General features: G+C 30.8%; 1 protein-coding gene across 1 annotated transcript in view; it reads right to left on the reverse strand.

Moving 5' to 3' along the window:
* Positions 1-7,983: 7,983 nt before the first annotated feature.
* Positions 7,984-17,577, reverse strand: part of LOC106468317 (Down syndrome cell adhesion molecule-like protein Dscam2) — a 109,042-nt gene continuing 99,448 nt past the window's right edge. Inside the window, exons 24-27 of the mRNA XM_022399003.1 lie at positions 12,816-12,897; positions 11,185-11,295; positions 9,421-9,512; positions 7,984-8,535 (exon numbers count right to left, since the gene is read on the reverse strand). Of these exons, the coding sequence (XP_022254711.1) occupies positions 9,460-9,512; positions 11,185-11,295; positions 12,816-12,897 (246 nt within the window). The 3' untranslated portion in view covers positions 7,984-8,535; positions 9,421-9,459. The remainder of the gene's footprint in view (positions 8,536-9,420; positions 9,513-11,184; positions 11,296-12,815; positions 12,898-17,577) is intronic.

Consider the following 17,577-nt stretch of genomic DNA (forward strand, 5'->3'; position numbering starts at 1 on the left):
TCACAGTTATAGCTTCCGAAGTTTATAACACACTGATTATAGCAAACTAATAATAGATATTCTCTCTTTTTGGCACGTCGCGTTGGTTATATTTATAAGCGTGTGGAGGCGTTCTAGAAATTTCAGTTTTAGTAACAATACTGAGCTACATTTAAGCATTTATGTATATACATATATTGTAGATACTTACTCTCTACTCTCGAGAATCATCTATAACTTTGCAGAGTAGGCAGGAGTTTCGCAATACATATTAAACACTATAATCTGTGCATATTTTAGGTTTTAAACTTAATCTAAACAAACGTTGATATTACAATAAATTAATGATAACAAATTCGTTACATGACTAAGGAGTTAAAAGTAAATAATGTTCGATTATCGAAAATTTATATTTTGAGATAAAATTTTGCTTTATAGTGACACAGATTGATAAGATACTATATTATAATAAACTTTCGTTTAAGTTATTTTTATGTCGCAGTATAAAAGGAATTGGTTATGCATTTAAAAAAAATGACACTATAAACTGGAATCATACAAGTGAAAATTATATCATTTGACAGGCAGTTGAAAGACATAAAAGTATAATTCATTATCAGAACGTTTTTATCTATCATGCATGGATGAACTTATATTTTATATCATATATGGTGATACTGATATAGTAACAACTTGGCTAGTATAGTATACACAATCCTGTAATCTAAGAGTTATGTGTAGTTTGAAAAAGCAGAAAATTAGTGTTCGACAACGAGATGGTATCTCAAAAAATATGATAACATAAGAATTGAAAACACGAACGTGCTTGCCACGTAAAGGAAATAAGTTGATATTGCACAATTAAGAATTTCCTCCATATAACACTTGGAATACAAATAAGTTCTATGCACGCTTCAATAGAGCATACCTAATAATTTTTCAATCATTAGGGGTCATTATAAAGAAAGTTTTGCAGCTCAACGTGTCATATATCACAAACGGTATGGCATATGAAGGTAAAATTGTCACCAGGGGCGCCATTATGACCTGGTTTTTGACCATTGACAGCAACTTTTCAAAATGTTATCCTCCAATGTCCACAATGCATTGCAGTGACAACGAATGGTTATAGCAAAATATGCATCTCAGCTAGTATACTAGTCATTTCCATAACAGTTGCACTCTTTAGGTCTCTGACTGTGCTAAGCTTTTCACGGTGAACGCGTGACTTCAGGTACTCCACAACCAGAAATCGGCTGATGTGATAGGTCCGATGAATGAAATGACCATTCACAAGGAAGTGACATAAGATGATTCTGTCTTGAAAGTTCTCTCGCAAGATGTGGTTATCAATATATGGATGGGCACCATTCTGCATGTAAACCATAGCATCTATCACATTACATTGCTTCAGCATGGTAATCCCTTTGATTGTGAACATTGACTGTACAGATATGCAGCCCATATGTTGATGATTATTTTTAAAAATGCAGAAACTGGAAACCACGCCTCACTGTCACTTTAGTATCATAAAGGTATGTAGGAAATGATACATATGAATTATTTTCCGACTAGATAATGCAGTTCCACATGTTAACACTTCCAAAAAGGGTGAAATGTGCTTCGTCGATTCATAAGCTATTGGCAGGACACTGGTTATCGACTTCCAGTCATGCCAGAGGTACAGTGCATAATTAACATGCCAGGTTAAATCCGTCTCCTTCAGTGCACGAACATGATGTTATCCTTTAAGGAAACATTCGCAAAATTGACTGGATAACTTTACGAACAGTTTAGATTGGCAAATCCAGACACCAGACGACCTAACTTGCACTGCTACACCCATAAGTATTTGGTCTGGATTGTTATACTATGGCTTGGCTGACCTCAAGGATAGTTTCAGTATATGTCGTTGATCTGCCTTCATGTGACTTTTAACAAGTGCAATCTGTCTCCTCAATTATTTTTCTGAATGCACAGCAACACTGGAGAAAGACCTTCTGTGGATACATTATACATTATATGGTATTCCCTGAGAACTGCCTCGGCATTGTATCTGTTTATGTAATAGCATTTTGCTACTTCACCTCTTTTCACACTTGTTAGTTTCATGTTGGTTGAATGAACCAACTGCACTGCAATCAACATATCTATTTACATCCATGTAAACATAGGAAATAAACTATAGTGGCGCTTCTGGCGGTAACATGTGTTAACCGTGAAATATGCATCTGCATGACATTGTGCTGTTTCATTTTCATATGACATACTGTTTGTTCGATATAACGTGCTGAATTACGAAACTATATTTATAATCACCATGTACTTCTATTGAATAAATACTGCCTCTTTACAATTACAATTATGTATTTCAATTATCAGTTATCAAGAAACAATAGGTAAAAACAAAATGACTTGAAACATGGATGGACGTTACTTAAAATATTAAGTTCTCTTGACTTAGTGTACGTTAATTACGTATGAAATATATAATTCAAGTTATAACAACTAGCAGAAATGCCGCCATACGGGTGGTTGTTTCTACTAGTAATTACTAATCGTAGTATTCATACCTCATTGAAAAACATTTAGAAAAAAGTGATACAGTTTCTAAAAATGTATTTTTTTCTGGAAAGTACTGCGCGGGAACAGTGTTCGGACTGTGCTCTTTAGTCATACGCAACTCATTGCATCAAAATTATTCAATGTATACAGCTCAAAGTTTTCACAAATATTTACTGATATAAACTGTAATGTTTATATACGGTAAAAGTGGTATCGGTTAAATAATAGCTTTTTAAGAACTCCAGTTTCTCAGTACTACATTTACAAATTACATCAATAAAGATATAATCAAACCCTCACGAACAGTGCGAGTGAAAGTCGTGTTCTTGTTGTGAGAAGAGTACTTTTATTTAAAATTGTGTTCTATTATAAAGCAATGGTTGTTGGACATACCACAGTTATTTTTCTAATTGTCTGAATCTTGAATACCCAAAGTGTGAAATTGTTTATATATTTTTGTTTGTGGAGCCATTCAATAGATGGCGCAGAAGTATTGGTTACATACATAGATAGTGACATACAATGTAAGTCCATCGTAGTAAGATGTAAATATATATGTATATTAGTAAACATGTATTTTCTTCGAAGAAAACAACAAAAACAGCTGCATCTCTTTCGGGGTGTCGTTTGCATATTTTAAAAATACAAAACATGGTTAAACTTACACTTAATGGAATATATTGAAGTATTCAATATCCTGGCAACAAGACTATTTCAATATATTATCTTGTAATCCGTGTATTAAAAAAACAACTCAAATTGCAGGAATTTGCTGTTAGAAAGCGAGATGGTACCTTAATAAATAAATAAAAAAAATAAACATTTTACATATAAAATACACACTCTAAAGAACAGCTGAATGAATAATTTGTTTGTTTAAGAGCAACCAAAAGCCACATTTGGTTAAATGCCGTGTCCACCGCTGGGAATTAAACCACGGAATTCAGCATTCTAAGTCCGTTAACTTATCGCTGTCTTGCTGGGAATAAATAACAAAAAGACACACACATATATATATATATATATTTAAGTGTGTGTGTGTTGGTAAATACACTTTTTATTCAAAAAAAAGTTGCATATTCTTCTTTATAGCGACAACTGGATGTCCTTTGCATATTTTAAGATTTTCGGCAAATATTGGGAATGAAGCTATTATTTTGACATTTTTCTTAATTGAGCAGCAAATACAGTATTGGCTAAAATGTTTGCGTACTATACTATATTTATGTCATTGTCTACAGCATGGAATAGTGATTGAGTAAATGTCCGAGTAGTAACAGAGACGGAAGAGTATGATCGAACAAACATGTACAATTTTGTTTTTCTGGTCTTTATAAGTTGTTTCGGGCATTTGTTCGTCAAAATATTAAAAATTACAATTATCCACGAATTGTATTGTGCCACGTAGGTTATCGACAAATAAATCAATTTGTAAACCGGATTTAATTTTTACTACTAGTTGTCCAACGGTAAGTTTACGGAATTATAATGTTCAACTCCGGGGCTAGATTCTTTGAGGTGGACACAAGAGATAGCTCAATGTGGATTTGTTTTAAAGCAAAAAACAAACTTGCTGTTTGGCCTAATAACAGACTGTAAAGGAAGGTGAGAAACATAATTTTAAATATTCTTTCAAATTGACAAAAATATGGTTTCAGCCTCTTAGCGTTAGTATCGGTCAAGCGTATTTATATGAATAATCATGTTTAAAGTTATATTTACAAATCTTACACAGATATTGAAAACTATGCTTAAGATTTCTGCAAGGAGTCACACTATGACTGCATTCTATAAGACGGAGAATAAATCAAGATCAGACACAATAATATTTAAACTACTAAAACAAATATTTCAATATGCTGTCCTACTGGTGGTATGAAATGTGAATTAATATACACATTTTGCGCTCTTCTTTGCAAGCGTAAGGACTAGCGGTTGGGGTGTGTATGTGAGTGATATCCGTTTTGGAGCTTATATTGTTCAAGTACAATTTCAAAGAGAGAGAAAAAACCCTAAACGAAAGCTAATTATAACATAAAACTCTCCGAAAAAAGTTCACAGTATACTCAGTTGTTACCTCATACATAAAACTGTATTAGTCATAGTAAAAGAAATCCCCACAGGCATATTAAAGGAAATTGAATGCTCACTACGTTTTGTATATATTTAGATAACATTATAAACACATTGAATGACAAGTATTTTGACTTAGCAGACAGTTTACTCTCTGGGCATGGGCATTTGTGTAAATTACTTTCGATAAACATCACTCATTTATTAACTGCACACAAGAGATAATTGAGCTTTTGCTTATTTTCAAAAAGTAAAATTTTTTCTCAGTTCTAGCAATGTGCGTTGTTTGCACTATCGCATCTTCTCGTTATAATCTCTTTTTTTACTAGGTCTTTCTTGAATATTACAAACTTCTGACTAGTAAACGAATATTTACACAAATGGTGTTATCGGTTAATGTTTTGTATGGAAAACAACAACTTTTAAAAAATACACATTGTTTTGGACAACTATTTACATGTCCTTGAAAATTTTCAAATAAAAACGTGCAGTTAATGCTAAAAGCCCTCGAAACCTAGTATGAAATATCAAAATTCTAAACTTACATACTTATTTTGAACAATTCTTTACATGTGTATGCTAATTTTCATGTAAATCTAAATAGCTCTATTTTTCATAGTGCAAATTTTCAAGAGCATTGGCTCAGTCAAATCTAAAAGCTCCCCATTTATGGGATTCCTCATGTTTCTGTTGGACATTTTCCCGATCATTTATTTTCTGTGGTTTATGTTTTGTTTAAGTAAGCTCGTTTAATAAAAAATTGTGAGAATGGTTCAAAGGCCAAATGTACATAAACATATAAAAAGGTAAAATTAATAACTGCTATATAACAATTCGAATACATTCTCAAAAGCTACACGTTACAGCTAATACAATAAGGTAAAATAGGTTTGTTGAGATTAATTTCAAGCAAATAGATATTACTTGACAAGAATCTTTTATGAACTTTTTCTCTATGGAGTATTAATGTAAACGACAGATTTAAATTACGTAAGAAAGTTTGAATATTAAACTAAAACTATATTAGTTATACTAGAAATCTTACGAACAAGTGAACTTGGTTCAATCAAAAATTAGCATAATTCTTTTGGCTATTACTCGTAGCTATTGTGCTAAAAAAGATAATAACATTGTTGATTACCAAAAAATAATTAAAGTAAAAACAAATGCCCACACAATTCTATATGTAAATAACTTACATATGGCAGTTGTTTATGAAATAGGAATGGTATAATAATAATAAGGAAGTCGTAAATACAATTAAACCATGATTTGTTTATGAACGTAATGGGCTTAAGGTTCGAATAACATTAATAGTTTGAATCAGATACTAAATCGATATTACTTATACTACAAACTCTAGAAACAAATGAAATTGGTTCGATCAAATCTGAGCATGTTTCTTTTGACTATCACACGTGGCTATTAAGTCACAAAAAATAATATAGTTGTCCATGGCCATACATTAAAATTTGCTTTTATTACTTACCAAAGAGCCCCCCAGTGGCACAGCGGTATGTCTGCGGACTTACAACGCTAGAAACCGGGTTTCGATACCCGTGGTGGGCAGAGCACAGATAGCCCTTGTGTAGCTTTGTGCATAATTAAAAACAAAACAATACTTACCAAAGTTACAAGTGTTCGTACCAGTATCACCTTAATGTAAAACATTGTTCAAATCTGTAAGTTGAATTTTAGTACTAGTGACATCTACACGTAATAAGAGTAGTTAGGTTAATAAAACATTTATTAGATTTATACCACATGCCAGTTTGAAACATTATTTATATGAATATTTATAGTTCTATTTTTTTACAAAACGTACAAAGAATTATTACATGCAAATTAAGAATAAAAAATAAAATAGACTCCAAGTGTTTCTTTTGTTTATCTCGAAATAGCTACAACTTTAAATTTTTATACAGATTTCAGAGGAATGTACAGGTGTCAAAAATATTAAAACATTTATTTATGAAAAAAGAAAGAGACAGCCAGTGATTGGCAAGAATATTCAACTAAGAAACGTTATAGCACTTATTTTAAGTGTATTAATTAAAGTGGTTACAATAAAATGTTAAAACTGTTATTTTTAAGCAGTAAAAATGTTTTTGTAGTTCCAATGTTGTGATTTTGTTTATTTATTATTTGCTACCGATGAAATCTAGTTACAATAACATGTTTGAGTCATTTCGAACACTACTTTGGCCATAAGAGATAAAGCTGCTTTATTGAAGGTAAAGTTGCTGAGACTAAACATTATTTTTTTTATTAAAACCTTAATTTTCATGGGATGTATCCTCGTCTAAAATGTTTATGTTTCAGGAAACTACAACAACAACCTTTAGAAGCAATAAGAACTTTGATTCAGAAATCGTCTGGTCCTCCAGTAGGTTGGCAGTAAGTTTAAGAACTTACATCGATAAATTCCGGGGTTTGATTTACCGCGGCAGACAGAGCACAGATAAACCATTGTGTAGATCTTCACTACTAATGATATATCAACAGCAATCGAAATTTCTCAACCCTTCTAAACGTAACTAAACTGTGAAATAATGCAGTTACGGTTTAAATACCGAATGCTGGCGAAACATTGGGAACTTGTTGGCTTTCAGTTTGAGATAAAAATCACGTAAACTGAAGATTTGTTTCCCAAACTCCTCTGTTCATTTCGAATTTCAAATCAGAGGTGTATACAATCTGCATTTCACATATATCTGCAGGATGAATACCTTTTTATGTAACATCTGTGACATATTTTCGTCCAACCATAAGTCTGACTGCACATTTTTATCACAAATACTAGACCAGTGTTTTTTTATTGTTTTGTCATTTTTCAACCTTTAAAACCACAACTTCTAAAGTATTAACCTGCATATATAAATAGTCTTTTGTTTCTAATCATCCAGACCATCTTCAAAGTTATGGTATTGAACGAAAGGCCTCCTAGGCAGTGACTTGTGAGAGACAAATTAGAGATTTACTAATTTATACGTATTTACTTATAAGGTCATTTAATACTGGTAAATATCTATATTTAAAACACCTACAGATTTACAGGTATACAGACATATATATAAATATCTACGTAATTATACATAAATTTCAAATGTTCTTATTTCCATGATCCTATTTGATTTCTACTTACCTAAGATAAAGATCGGAATGATAAAATTTTAAAAGGTTATTTCTTTTGTAGAGAACAAATGAGTTACCCCCCAATGGCACAGTGGTATGTCTGCGGACTTATACTGCTAGAAGCCGGGTTTCGATACCAGTGGTGGGCAGAGCACAGATAGCCCTTTTTGTAACTTTGTGCTTAATAACAAACAACAACAAATGTGTTGATGAAGCGGTTATTTTATTTTTAAGGTTAAGAGTAACACTAACTTCAAAGCATATTGACTAAACGTTGTCTTGGTCAAAATATACAAATAAAAATAATCATCTTGAACAATTTAACTATGAAGGGGAATGCTTAGTACATATTAAAACAGAAATCGTTACTTAATTTTGATAAAATATTTGGACATTCTGTTTAATGATTATAAATCGCAACCTCCGCACGGCTTGTATTTTTTGGGTGAGCTTTGACTATATAAAATATTAATTTCATTATCATTAAAATACATATTTAAAAATTAGTGCAAAATGTAGCAAAGCAAAACGCATTCACCTGAAAAGTTGTTAAATATTTATTTTCTAAAAACAAGATTAAATTTATTTATTATAACATCGTCAAATGAATAGATTTGTAATGAATTTCAAGCTTTTCCAGACATCTAAAAGTAAGATGCTTCAGGAAAAAATGCAATAAATTTAAAACAAATAAAAAATTATGTTAATATTTTTTTTCCTGATGTCACAAGTTCCTTTCCAAAGGGAACTTGAGTTTCACTACTTTCAACCGATAGGTGTTCCCTGTAAAAATAGAGGAGTATGAATCAAAAAAGTCGCATCGGTTGACATATAAATAAAATATAATATATTAATTTTTATCAACGTTCCTCAGTACCATCTACATTCCCTACAATGTAAAAGGTAAATAAAAGCCAGTGTGTGTTGAGATAAAAAATATTAATCATTGGAACCGTAATTTTAAAATTACACTGGTTGACAAAATCGAACTTTTTTCTCTCATCAAATATGTAAACATAGACCAGTTGTGCACGCTGATTCCAAATCTGTTTTCATTTTACTTCTATCGCATCTAGTTATCGAAATATGGCTGGTGTTAATTTCAGCACAATTTAGGTGATAATCACACATTAGGCTAATTAACGTTACAACTTTATTCATTTTTCAGTATCAGCTCCATAAACGTTATACACACCATACACTTGGTTAAATTTATACAGTACACGCTTATGAAAAATAAATGTATAACAACTTAAATTATAATTAAGGTAATAACATTTCAAATTTGATCAGTCTCATCACGAAAACTTGACTTGCTAGAGAAAAACCAAAAACAGATTTGGAATCAGCGTCACAAGAGTTATATAGTCCACCTATTATTGCATTTGATGAAAATGACTTGACCAGTGTTATTCTTTTAGTTAATAATAAATCCATATAGCCGTAGTAATAAAAACAATTAGTACAGTTTGACATGAAATCACACTAGCTTAGTCTAGGCTAACTGATAAACATTTAGCAGAATATACATTTTCTCTATCATTTTTAAGGTTCAAGTAAGCCTAGAAAATGAAACTAAATATTGTTGTTAGCTCCATTACATAATAGTGACATATACATTTTGTAAGTAGTTGCTATTTTATTGACTTATAAGAGTAAAATTTATACCTATTATTGTCTAAATCTAGATAATTGTTTTCCTTGATTTCAATTTTCGGATAGTTTGCTGGATCGTTTCGATAGCTTACGTCTTGGAGATTCTGTAAAAGAAAGAACAGAAATAGAGAACATGAGTCACCGACGTAAATAATTCATTTGCACAATAATGTATACAAAGTTCAGTATTAGAAATTCACACAAGCCTGAAACTATGTACAGATGATATAGATTTTTACTTTTATTTACTGGATATAGTGTCTATAAACTTTCTTTAAAAGCTCTATAAACATGCAAATTTAAATTAAAATATATTTCACTTTTGATTATAAGAACAGAATATAATTTAAATAAAGCTTAAAATAATTCGCTGTTGGAGGGTAAACTGTTCTTAAACAAGGATATACGCTTTGAAAGAAATTTCTCCAGGGTATTAGCTTCCATAATTACAATATATCTCATTAATGCTTTAAAATACGTGTCGCGTTTTGCCTATTTGAGAAATGTAGGAAAAACGAATACATCTTTTACACTACCCCAGTAAATTTATCGTAGTTAATGATCACGTTTATTCTGTTTTTATTCCTTTCATTCAGCCGTGAAGTATGAAAACTTAATAACCTTTAATTTTTATATAATACGCACGAACTATAAAAATATTCTAACAAATAAACATGATTAAAACTGAGTTAAATTACATTAGCTTAAAAAGAAGTTTAGAACCTCAAAAGTTGCAGCTAACAGCCAATTTCGGATTGACAGTGACAAGACGTAAAATTTGTCAATTAAAGTTGTAAGGTTAAGACACTTCTAAACAGCATGTAACTGCTTACATCTAGAAAAGTCTGTGAAACGATAAAATAAAATATAGGCAGGATATAGTATTGATTTACATGTAAGTGAAGTGTAAGATTTTTTTAACGGAAATAGGATACTACAAAATGTAATCATGTAATCATTATTTCAAAAGTCCAATTAGCCAAAACTGAACCATACATTTTAAAAAAGAATGTTTCCAAACAAAAATACAACGACATAAAATTAATAAAATGTTAACTTATAAAGAACCCTTTCTTTGAAACTACTTATCTAACAAAGCAATCTTCAACGATGATTTAGGTGTTTAGCGGACGTAACGTTTGAGTGGTTTTGTTCTCAACAACAATCAAAGTCATTATCGTGGTCATCAACAGAAATTAGCAAACATATAATCAATATCATATTTTTAAATGGTTTTCATGTCTGTTACAATAGATTTGTCATATAGAAGATGCAAGCTTTTAAATCCTATAATAATCTAATCGACTTGATTATCACTACTTCTCTTGGAAATAAAATACTTTCCTTGCAACAAAAACATATTAGTTTATAAGAATTCGTTTGTTGATATTTTGTTTAACATGTGGAAATAATATATATATATATATATAATCGCATATAATTTCCCACCACGGAATTACTGTTTATAGGGATTCAAAATAAAAATATTATTATTAAATTTCGCGCTTTTTACTGAATGGTAAGTTTCAAATTTATAGCATTATACTCATAGCTTGTATAATCTTATAGATGTACGTTAAAGTTATGGTTGTTTAGTTAAAACATATTCCAACAATAGGTAAAACTAATTTCAAAATCACAACAAATTATTTCACTGTCAAAGTATCAATAGTATCAACAACAAGACATTCTTATTCTCATTTTACAGACACATTAAACTGTTTATTCTTGGATGAACGCCAGACAGGTAGATATTTAAAAAGAATGACTACTTACCTGTAAGAGATTTGCATGTGTTAGGCTCTTCCCTGCTTAGCCCTAACGGAGCCTCTTTCCATTCACTTGTAGAAGGAGAGTTATCATCGACTGCATCAGAAGATGCTCGAACTAAAAATGACAGAAAATGTCTTTTCTTGTATTGCTTTTATTGTCTAAAACCTGAAATATCTAATTTGAATTGAAGGAATTTAGGTAAAACTTTTCTCTTTGGCATCTTTCTAAATATTCCAGATCTAATACTATTTTAGAATATTTATAGTAAAACTTTTCTGATATCTTAAAGATTTTAAGAATCATTTTATCATATTCACTTGTTAGAACAGCTTTAGTTATAGTTTTACCTTTTGTAAAGTAAATTAGACAAACTCTAACATCTATACTTTCTACTAGCAAAGGTACCCACATAGGCGGGGCATTTATTTTGTTGGTTTCACGGGGATGGTAGGGCAGCAAACGTGGGCATCATTTGCCAGCAATAGCAAGAGGGGAAAGTGGAAATGGTTGTCATACTCGTAAAAACGAATAAAGTATGAGGTTCTAAAATACATTTGTGGCGTATCCAAGAAACTCTGAAAGATTTAAGGGAATCAGAGTGATTTTGATGTTCGTTTTGAAACGGCCTCAATATTTTAGTTTTAAGGAAATTTATCAATGAATCACTATAGCAAATTTGTTTGTTAAGCATTATTATTATTTAGTAAAATCATATCAAATGTTGATACCATAATGTGGATGATTTTTCCATTGCCTTTTTTATGTTAGAGATTTTAGATGTAATTAACGCAAAAAAAACTAATAATTTTGACAAAAAATGCTTTGTCGAAAATGTTTGAGACAAACATTTCAAAACCTAATGTTCTACCATATTTAGTACTTCTACAGAACTAGACACTATGCTTTGATAGATGTAAAATATAAAAATAGCAATTTTAATAATTATTCAAATAAATACGACAACGAACTCCAGATAAATAAAACTTTAATGTAAGTCGATATGTCGGATAAAATATACGTTTTTATTTTAATAATGATTTTTAGTATCCAGTGTGCACTTAGACATTTGAATTTAAGTAATATTTTAACATATGTTATATTTTCAGATATTATCATGCCGTAGACTTATTTCTTTGACATTTGTATTATATAACAGGGCATAATAGCGAAACACAGTTTTGGCCTACTTTTGTTTGTTGTTATAAGGTTATTTTTGGAACTGTACAACAGAGTTTTAAATAAGGGTATGGTTTGTTTGTTGTAAGGCGCAAAGCTCTGTTAAATTTGATTATTATATAAAGAAATATATATCTAAGAACTGAAATCAATAAGGTGGCCCTATTAAATTTAAAGATTAATCTTTATCCTTACAAAAGCTTCAGGACGATGGTCTGTTTCTTATACTACTTTTAATGCCCACGAAGCTGAGTTGACTAGAGAGCCAATCAGATCAAGCTACTCAGTCAACCTGTTTCTATACCCTGTTGCTACTAACTGGTTTCGATACCCGTGGTGCGTGAAGTACTTTTGTTTTTTCATTGTTTAGCTGATATCACATGAAATTGAAATGTTTCTATTGTTCCAAGTGATCAAATGTAACAAGATTCTTCAGAATATTTTAAACTATTTCTTACCTGGATAATGGTAGATGTGGGTGCCAGATCGAGGTGGTCGAGGTGTACGTTTCACTGTAGCATATAGAGGTTCATCTCTGCCCTGCAATATCCGCAATTTTCAGTTACTCATTTGTATGTTATTAAAACACACAAAAAGTAGAATTTCATTAAAAAATGCATGACAACACTTATTGAAAATAGAATATTAAGATAGTTAAAGAATACAAAAAAGATAACTCTCTATATATGTATTTGTAGGTAAATTGTTTATGACACAAGAAAAACTACAATGACGTCAATGTTTTTCTTTATCTCTATGAATTTGCCGAATGAAATTGATGGATATACTATTAAAGTCACATTACTCTGTAATTCTCGAACATTGAAGCTATAAAACGAAACTTTTTCTACAATAAATATTTATTCGTGCAAATAATGTGAAAAAAGTATTGTGGAGTCAGAAAAAAGAAACATGATTATTCATTGTAGGCCATAGCAACGACAGTGGTTGCAACAGACAAACATAAACCAATGATGTACTGAGGATGTGGAAAACCTGAGATTACTTTTAAACAAAGTCCCCTTTAAGTACGATTCATTTGCACCACCACTATCCAATCTTTGCCTCCCCCCCCCCCCCGGTGGCTCAGAAGTAAGTGTGACGGCTTATTGAGCTAAAAATGTATTGTCTTTCAAAACGAAAGAGTTCCTGAAGACATCATGTCTTCCACCTAGGTCTAAAGTTCTAATCTACATTATGGCATTTCTAGAGTCCAACCTCTTGCGTCTGTAAACTGTATTTCTAAAGAGTATTAATGAATTTAACGGGTGACATCTAGTCCCTTCGTAGAGCCACGATACGAGCAGCGTATAAAACCACGGTTGATTCAAATCAATGAATTCTTTTCGTGGTAAAAATGCTAATATAACGAATAAATATATTATCACCCATCACATTTATGACTTACATCACAGTGGACTGAGAGAGAAAATGATCGACATTAATTTACAACAGTGGTTTTGAGTTGTCACAGCTATAATATTACATATTCCTATCATCCTTCAATTTTTTTATGGAATGTATTTTGTACCAATTTTGCCACTTAACTTTTTTGTATCAGGCATTTTCATATACGTTCCTTTATGAAGCCCTGTTACGCGTTCGCGAATATATCTTCTTTTTAACTGCAGGTTAGTATTACATGCTTAACTTATGGTCAAGTATTTCAGAGCTCGGTTTTAATCGAGTCCTTCCTGCTTATGATATTATTATATCAATATAATTAATATTCTACCAGACTTATACAAATATGCTCCTCAAATCAACCTTTGCTACTACATGTTGTTGATCCTTTTGATACGAAGCCTGCAGAATACTCTTTCAATATTTTTCTCTTTAGTGTAATTATATTAATTTAGCAAGTCCATTACGTTTAATCATAGTAGAATAATTTATATATTTAGTTTAAATTAAATTTAATTGTAGTCTGAAACGCAAAAACTAATAATTATTGCTTTTGTCATTTACATGTTTACACTAATGTTAAATTCCTATTCTGGATTTTTCTAGACAATTCATAAAATATTTGTCAAACAAGTACATTTTCCATAAGATTTGATATTACTGTATGTGTATAAAAAAATACAAGTGTTGGCTTGAAGTTATTGTTTCGAAAACCTATTCTAATAAGAATGTGGTACTTCATCATTTTGGCCCTACTTTTATGTCTGATATTTAACATTTTTTAGTTGAAAGTGAGTGATTATAATTAAGGACTACACTTCTTCACTTTTATACATATTCATACAAACTGAATAAATACGTAGATCTACATTGTTGATGAAATTACCGTAGTGCGATTAAAATATTTCTCACTTGAAACAATTTCCAAACTACTCGCACCACTATACAGTAGTGTGTTGTCTGTCAGTCAGTCAGTAGACAATAAAATGACGTCACATAAGGGACGCTTAACGTTGCAATTTGTACTATCGTGACGTCAATAAAATGTGCGCATGCCTTGAATCACGAGAAGAATTATGCTGCACTCTGTAAACTACAACACAGCATGCCACATGAACTTGAAAAGCAAGAAATAAAAATATTTGTTACTCTTAACTTTGGTCATATTTAATCTCGAAACAGAACACTTTGGGGAAGTATATCTAGTAAAATACTTCAAGATACACGACACTGATTGTTGTTAGTAAAAGTAAGTAAACTAAAATATAACAAATGTTTGTAACTTCATTTATCAGTATATTATCAACAACTAAAATTAGAAAGGTTTATTTTCTTTCCTTTTTTTTGTATGAACATCAGAAACTACTTCCTGATATACATACACATTTTTATGAAACAAATTTGCTCTGTTAGGAATTAGCTGGACTAATTGTTTGAAACAATTGTGTTCATTTTGTTTCGATTAATGATATTCTGCCATACTTAATTTCTTCCAAGGTATTTTCTTTCTGGTACTCCTGTGAAACTCATAATACAATACCTTGTTATTTATTTTTGATATTATTTTCATAAAAGTTGTGAGTTTTTTTTTTATTCTCCATACTGGTAGGACAAGTATTTTGTAGTATAGAAGAACTGTATTACAATAGTGCTAAGTTGAAGTTTTTCTTTTACCAAGTCAAATAATTTATATTTCATGCTACTATTTTTTGTGAAAGCTAACTGGAGTTTTTATTTCTTCATATTTATTATTACTATGTTTAATTAAAATTATTTTGGCTCTTATAAATTTAATTTTCTTGCTCAAACTATTTTATAATTAATATTAATAATGTTCGTTGAATTTACTTTATGTAATTTTTAGGAGCGGCATAGCGGCTGATTGAATGGCTCTGTGTTTTTCAAGTACTAGCTTTTAGCTCATAGCTCCGTCAATTTTGACTGATTTGAGATCTAATTACAGTTTTGGACTCAGGAAGTAAAACCCTTTCGACTGATGTATTTGATCACGTCCAAGGTCTCATACAGTAATTTATTCTAATCCTGCCTAAAAGAATTTCAATTTGACGGTAGGCTGGTAGAGATTCTGATGAACAATAAGATAGAATTGGGTATACGCGCGCCCCACGCTTGGTATTGCTGGCGCACAAAAAATATAGCTAATAAAAAGCAAAAAAGAAGGTCTCATTGATTAATTTACTCTAATCCTGCCTAAAAGAATTTCAAATGTTGCGGCTATTGAGGATTCCCTCTTGTTAATAATATAACTAACGCTAATGCTACTGTTTTCTACCTAATCACAGAGTTGCTTAACGTTAAAATTAAAAGCTTATAATGCTAAACTGGACTGATCAAAGCACAAGTATCCTATTGTTCAACCTTGCGTTTATACAAAAAGAAATCTTCCATTCTAACCAGAAATATAAAGTAATTATATTTTTAATTTCAACTTAAAACTAGAAATTCCGTAATTGAATTATATCATTCAATATGAGATGAGAGACAATGGGACATTAATAAATCGGATTGTCTTAGCAGTATTCCCGAATGTTTCCCATTTTCTTTCCCCCAGTTACATCTGCAAATAACACTTACACAGGTATTTCTGAAGTAATTCTATCCCAACGTGCAAATATTGGGATTTCAGTTTATCATTAAGGAGCTACTGGACAGAGAATTAACACATGAACATTGATGTTTCGCTCAGAATGCATAAAAATCGGTTTCATAATCTCAACGCTCCACGTTAAGTCATCACCTTCTTCGAATCACTTCAGACATAAGAAAAATTCTATTTTTCCAAACGGACCATAAATCAAAACATTGAAACAAGAAATACATTGCCTAGAAATAACATCCAAAAATATATGTTTTATTTTTTAAAAGCGACATCTTACGTCAATAAACAATGAGGTGTCATATTAATAAAGTACTTTCAGGCGCACTTGACAAAAAAATGTCCAAAAAGGAATTACGATAGATACATTTAACAATGTCTAGTGCTTAAAAAGGTACAAAAAATAAATAAAAAATATAGATGATTGAAATAGTCTCATGGAATTCATAGAAGCGACTTTTTACTAGGATATTATTTTTCATCTTTGTTCATTGTGCATTTTTAAGAAAGCCATTATTATTTAAAACCATTTGAAAATTTCAGAAATAAAAAATGAGTAATCTTTTGTCTAATTATAATATCAGAGTATTGAAAGTATGAAAATATGGATTATTAATAAGATACTTTAGGAAAATGACTTGTAATAAATTCTATGTATAATTTGAATTTGTGTGCTGTTTTCTAACTATTGTAATGAAGACAATCTTTGTTAGCATTATATTTCTAAGAAAAATTGACAAGCTTGTTTTCATTTTGATTTTTGACTACTTTATTTGTAATTACAGAGTTTCAATTTTTTATTATAATTCATTTCTCTTATAGTTATATGATCACTCAGCTTCAATTTGTTATGACTTCCCCTCCCCCGGTGTGTCACCGGTAACTCAGTCCTGCGATAGTTTTGTCTAGAAATTTTTAGATTTTCGACAGTAATTCCTGTACGCTGAATCCCAAAATGATATCCATTTTTCTCCATCCACGTACAGATTTTTCACAAAACGTCATATGTGCTTTTACATAACTGAATCATTTTCATTGAAATCGGGTCATATTTTGTTATGCTTAAAACGTTGACAACCACTTGCTATAGATTTCTCTAAACTAATCGCGACATGAAAGTCTTATCGATCGTTCTAGAACCCAAACATAACAAACATAATAATAAAAAATTTTCATTATGGTAAACTAAATAATAATTT

This window comes from Limulus polyphemus, unplaced genomic scaffold (genome assembly GCF_000517525.1).
Source record: "Limulus polyphemus unplaced genomic scaffold, Limulus_polyphemus-2.1.2 Scaffold3, whole genome shotgun sequence".
In the NCBI taxonomy this organism is placed as follows: Eukaryota; Metazoa; Arthropoda; class Merostomata; order Xiphosura; family Limulidae; genus Limulus; species Limulus polyphemus.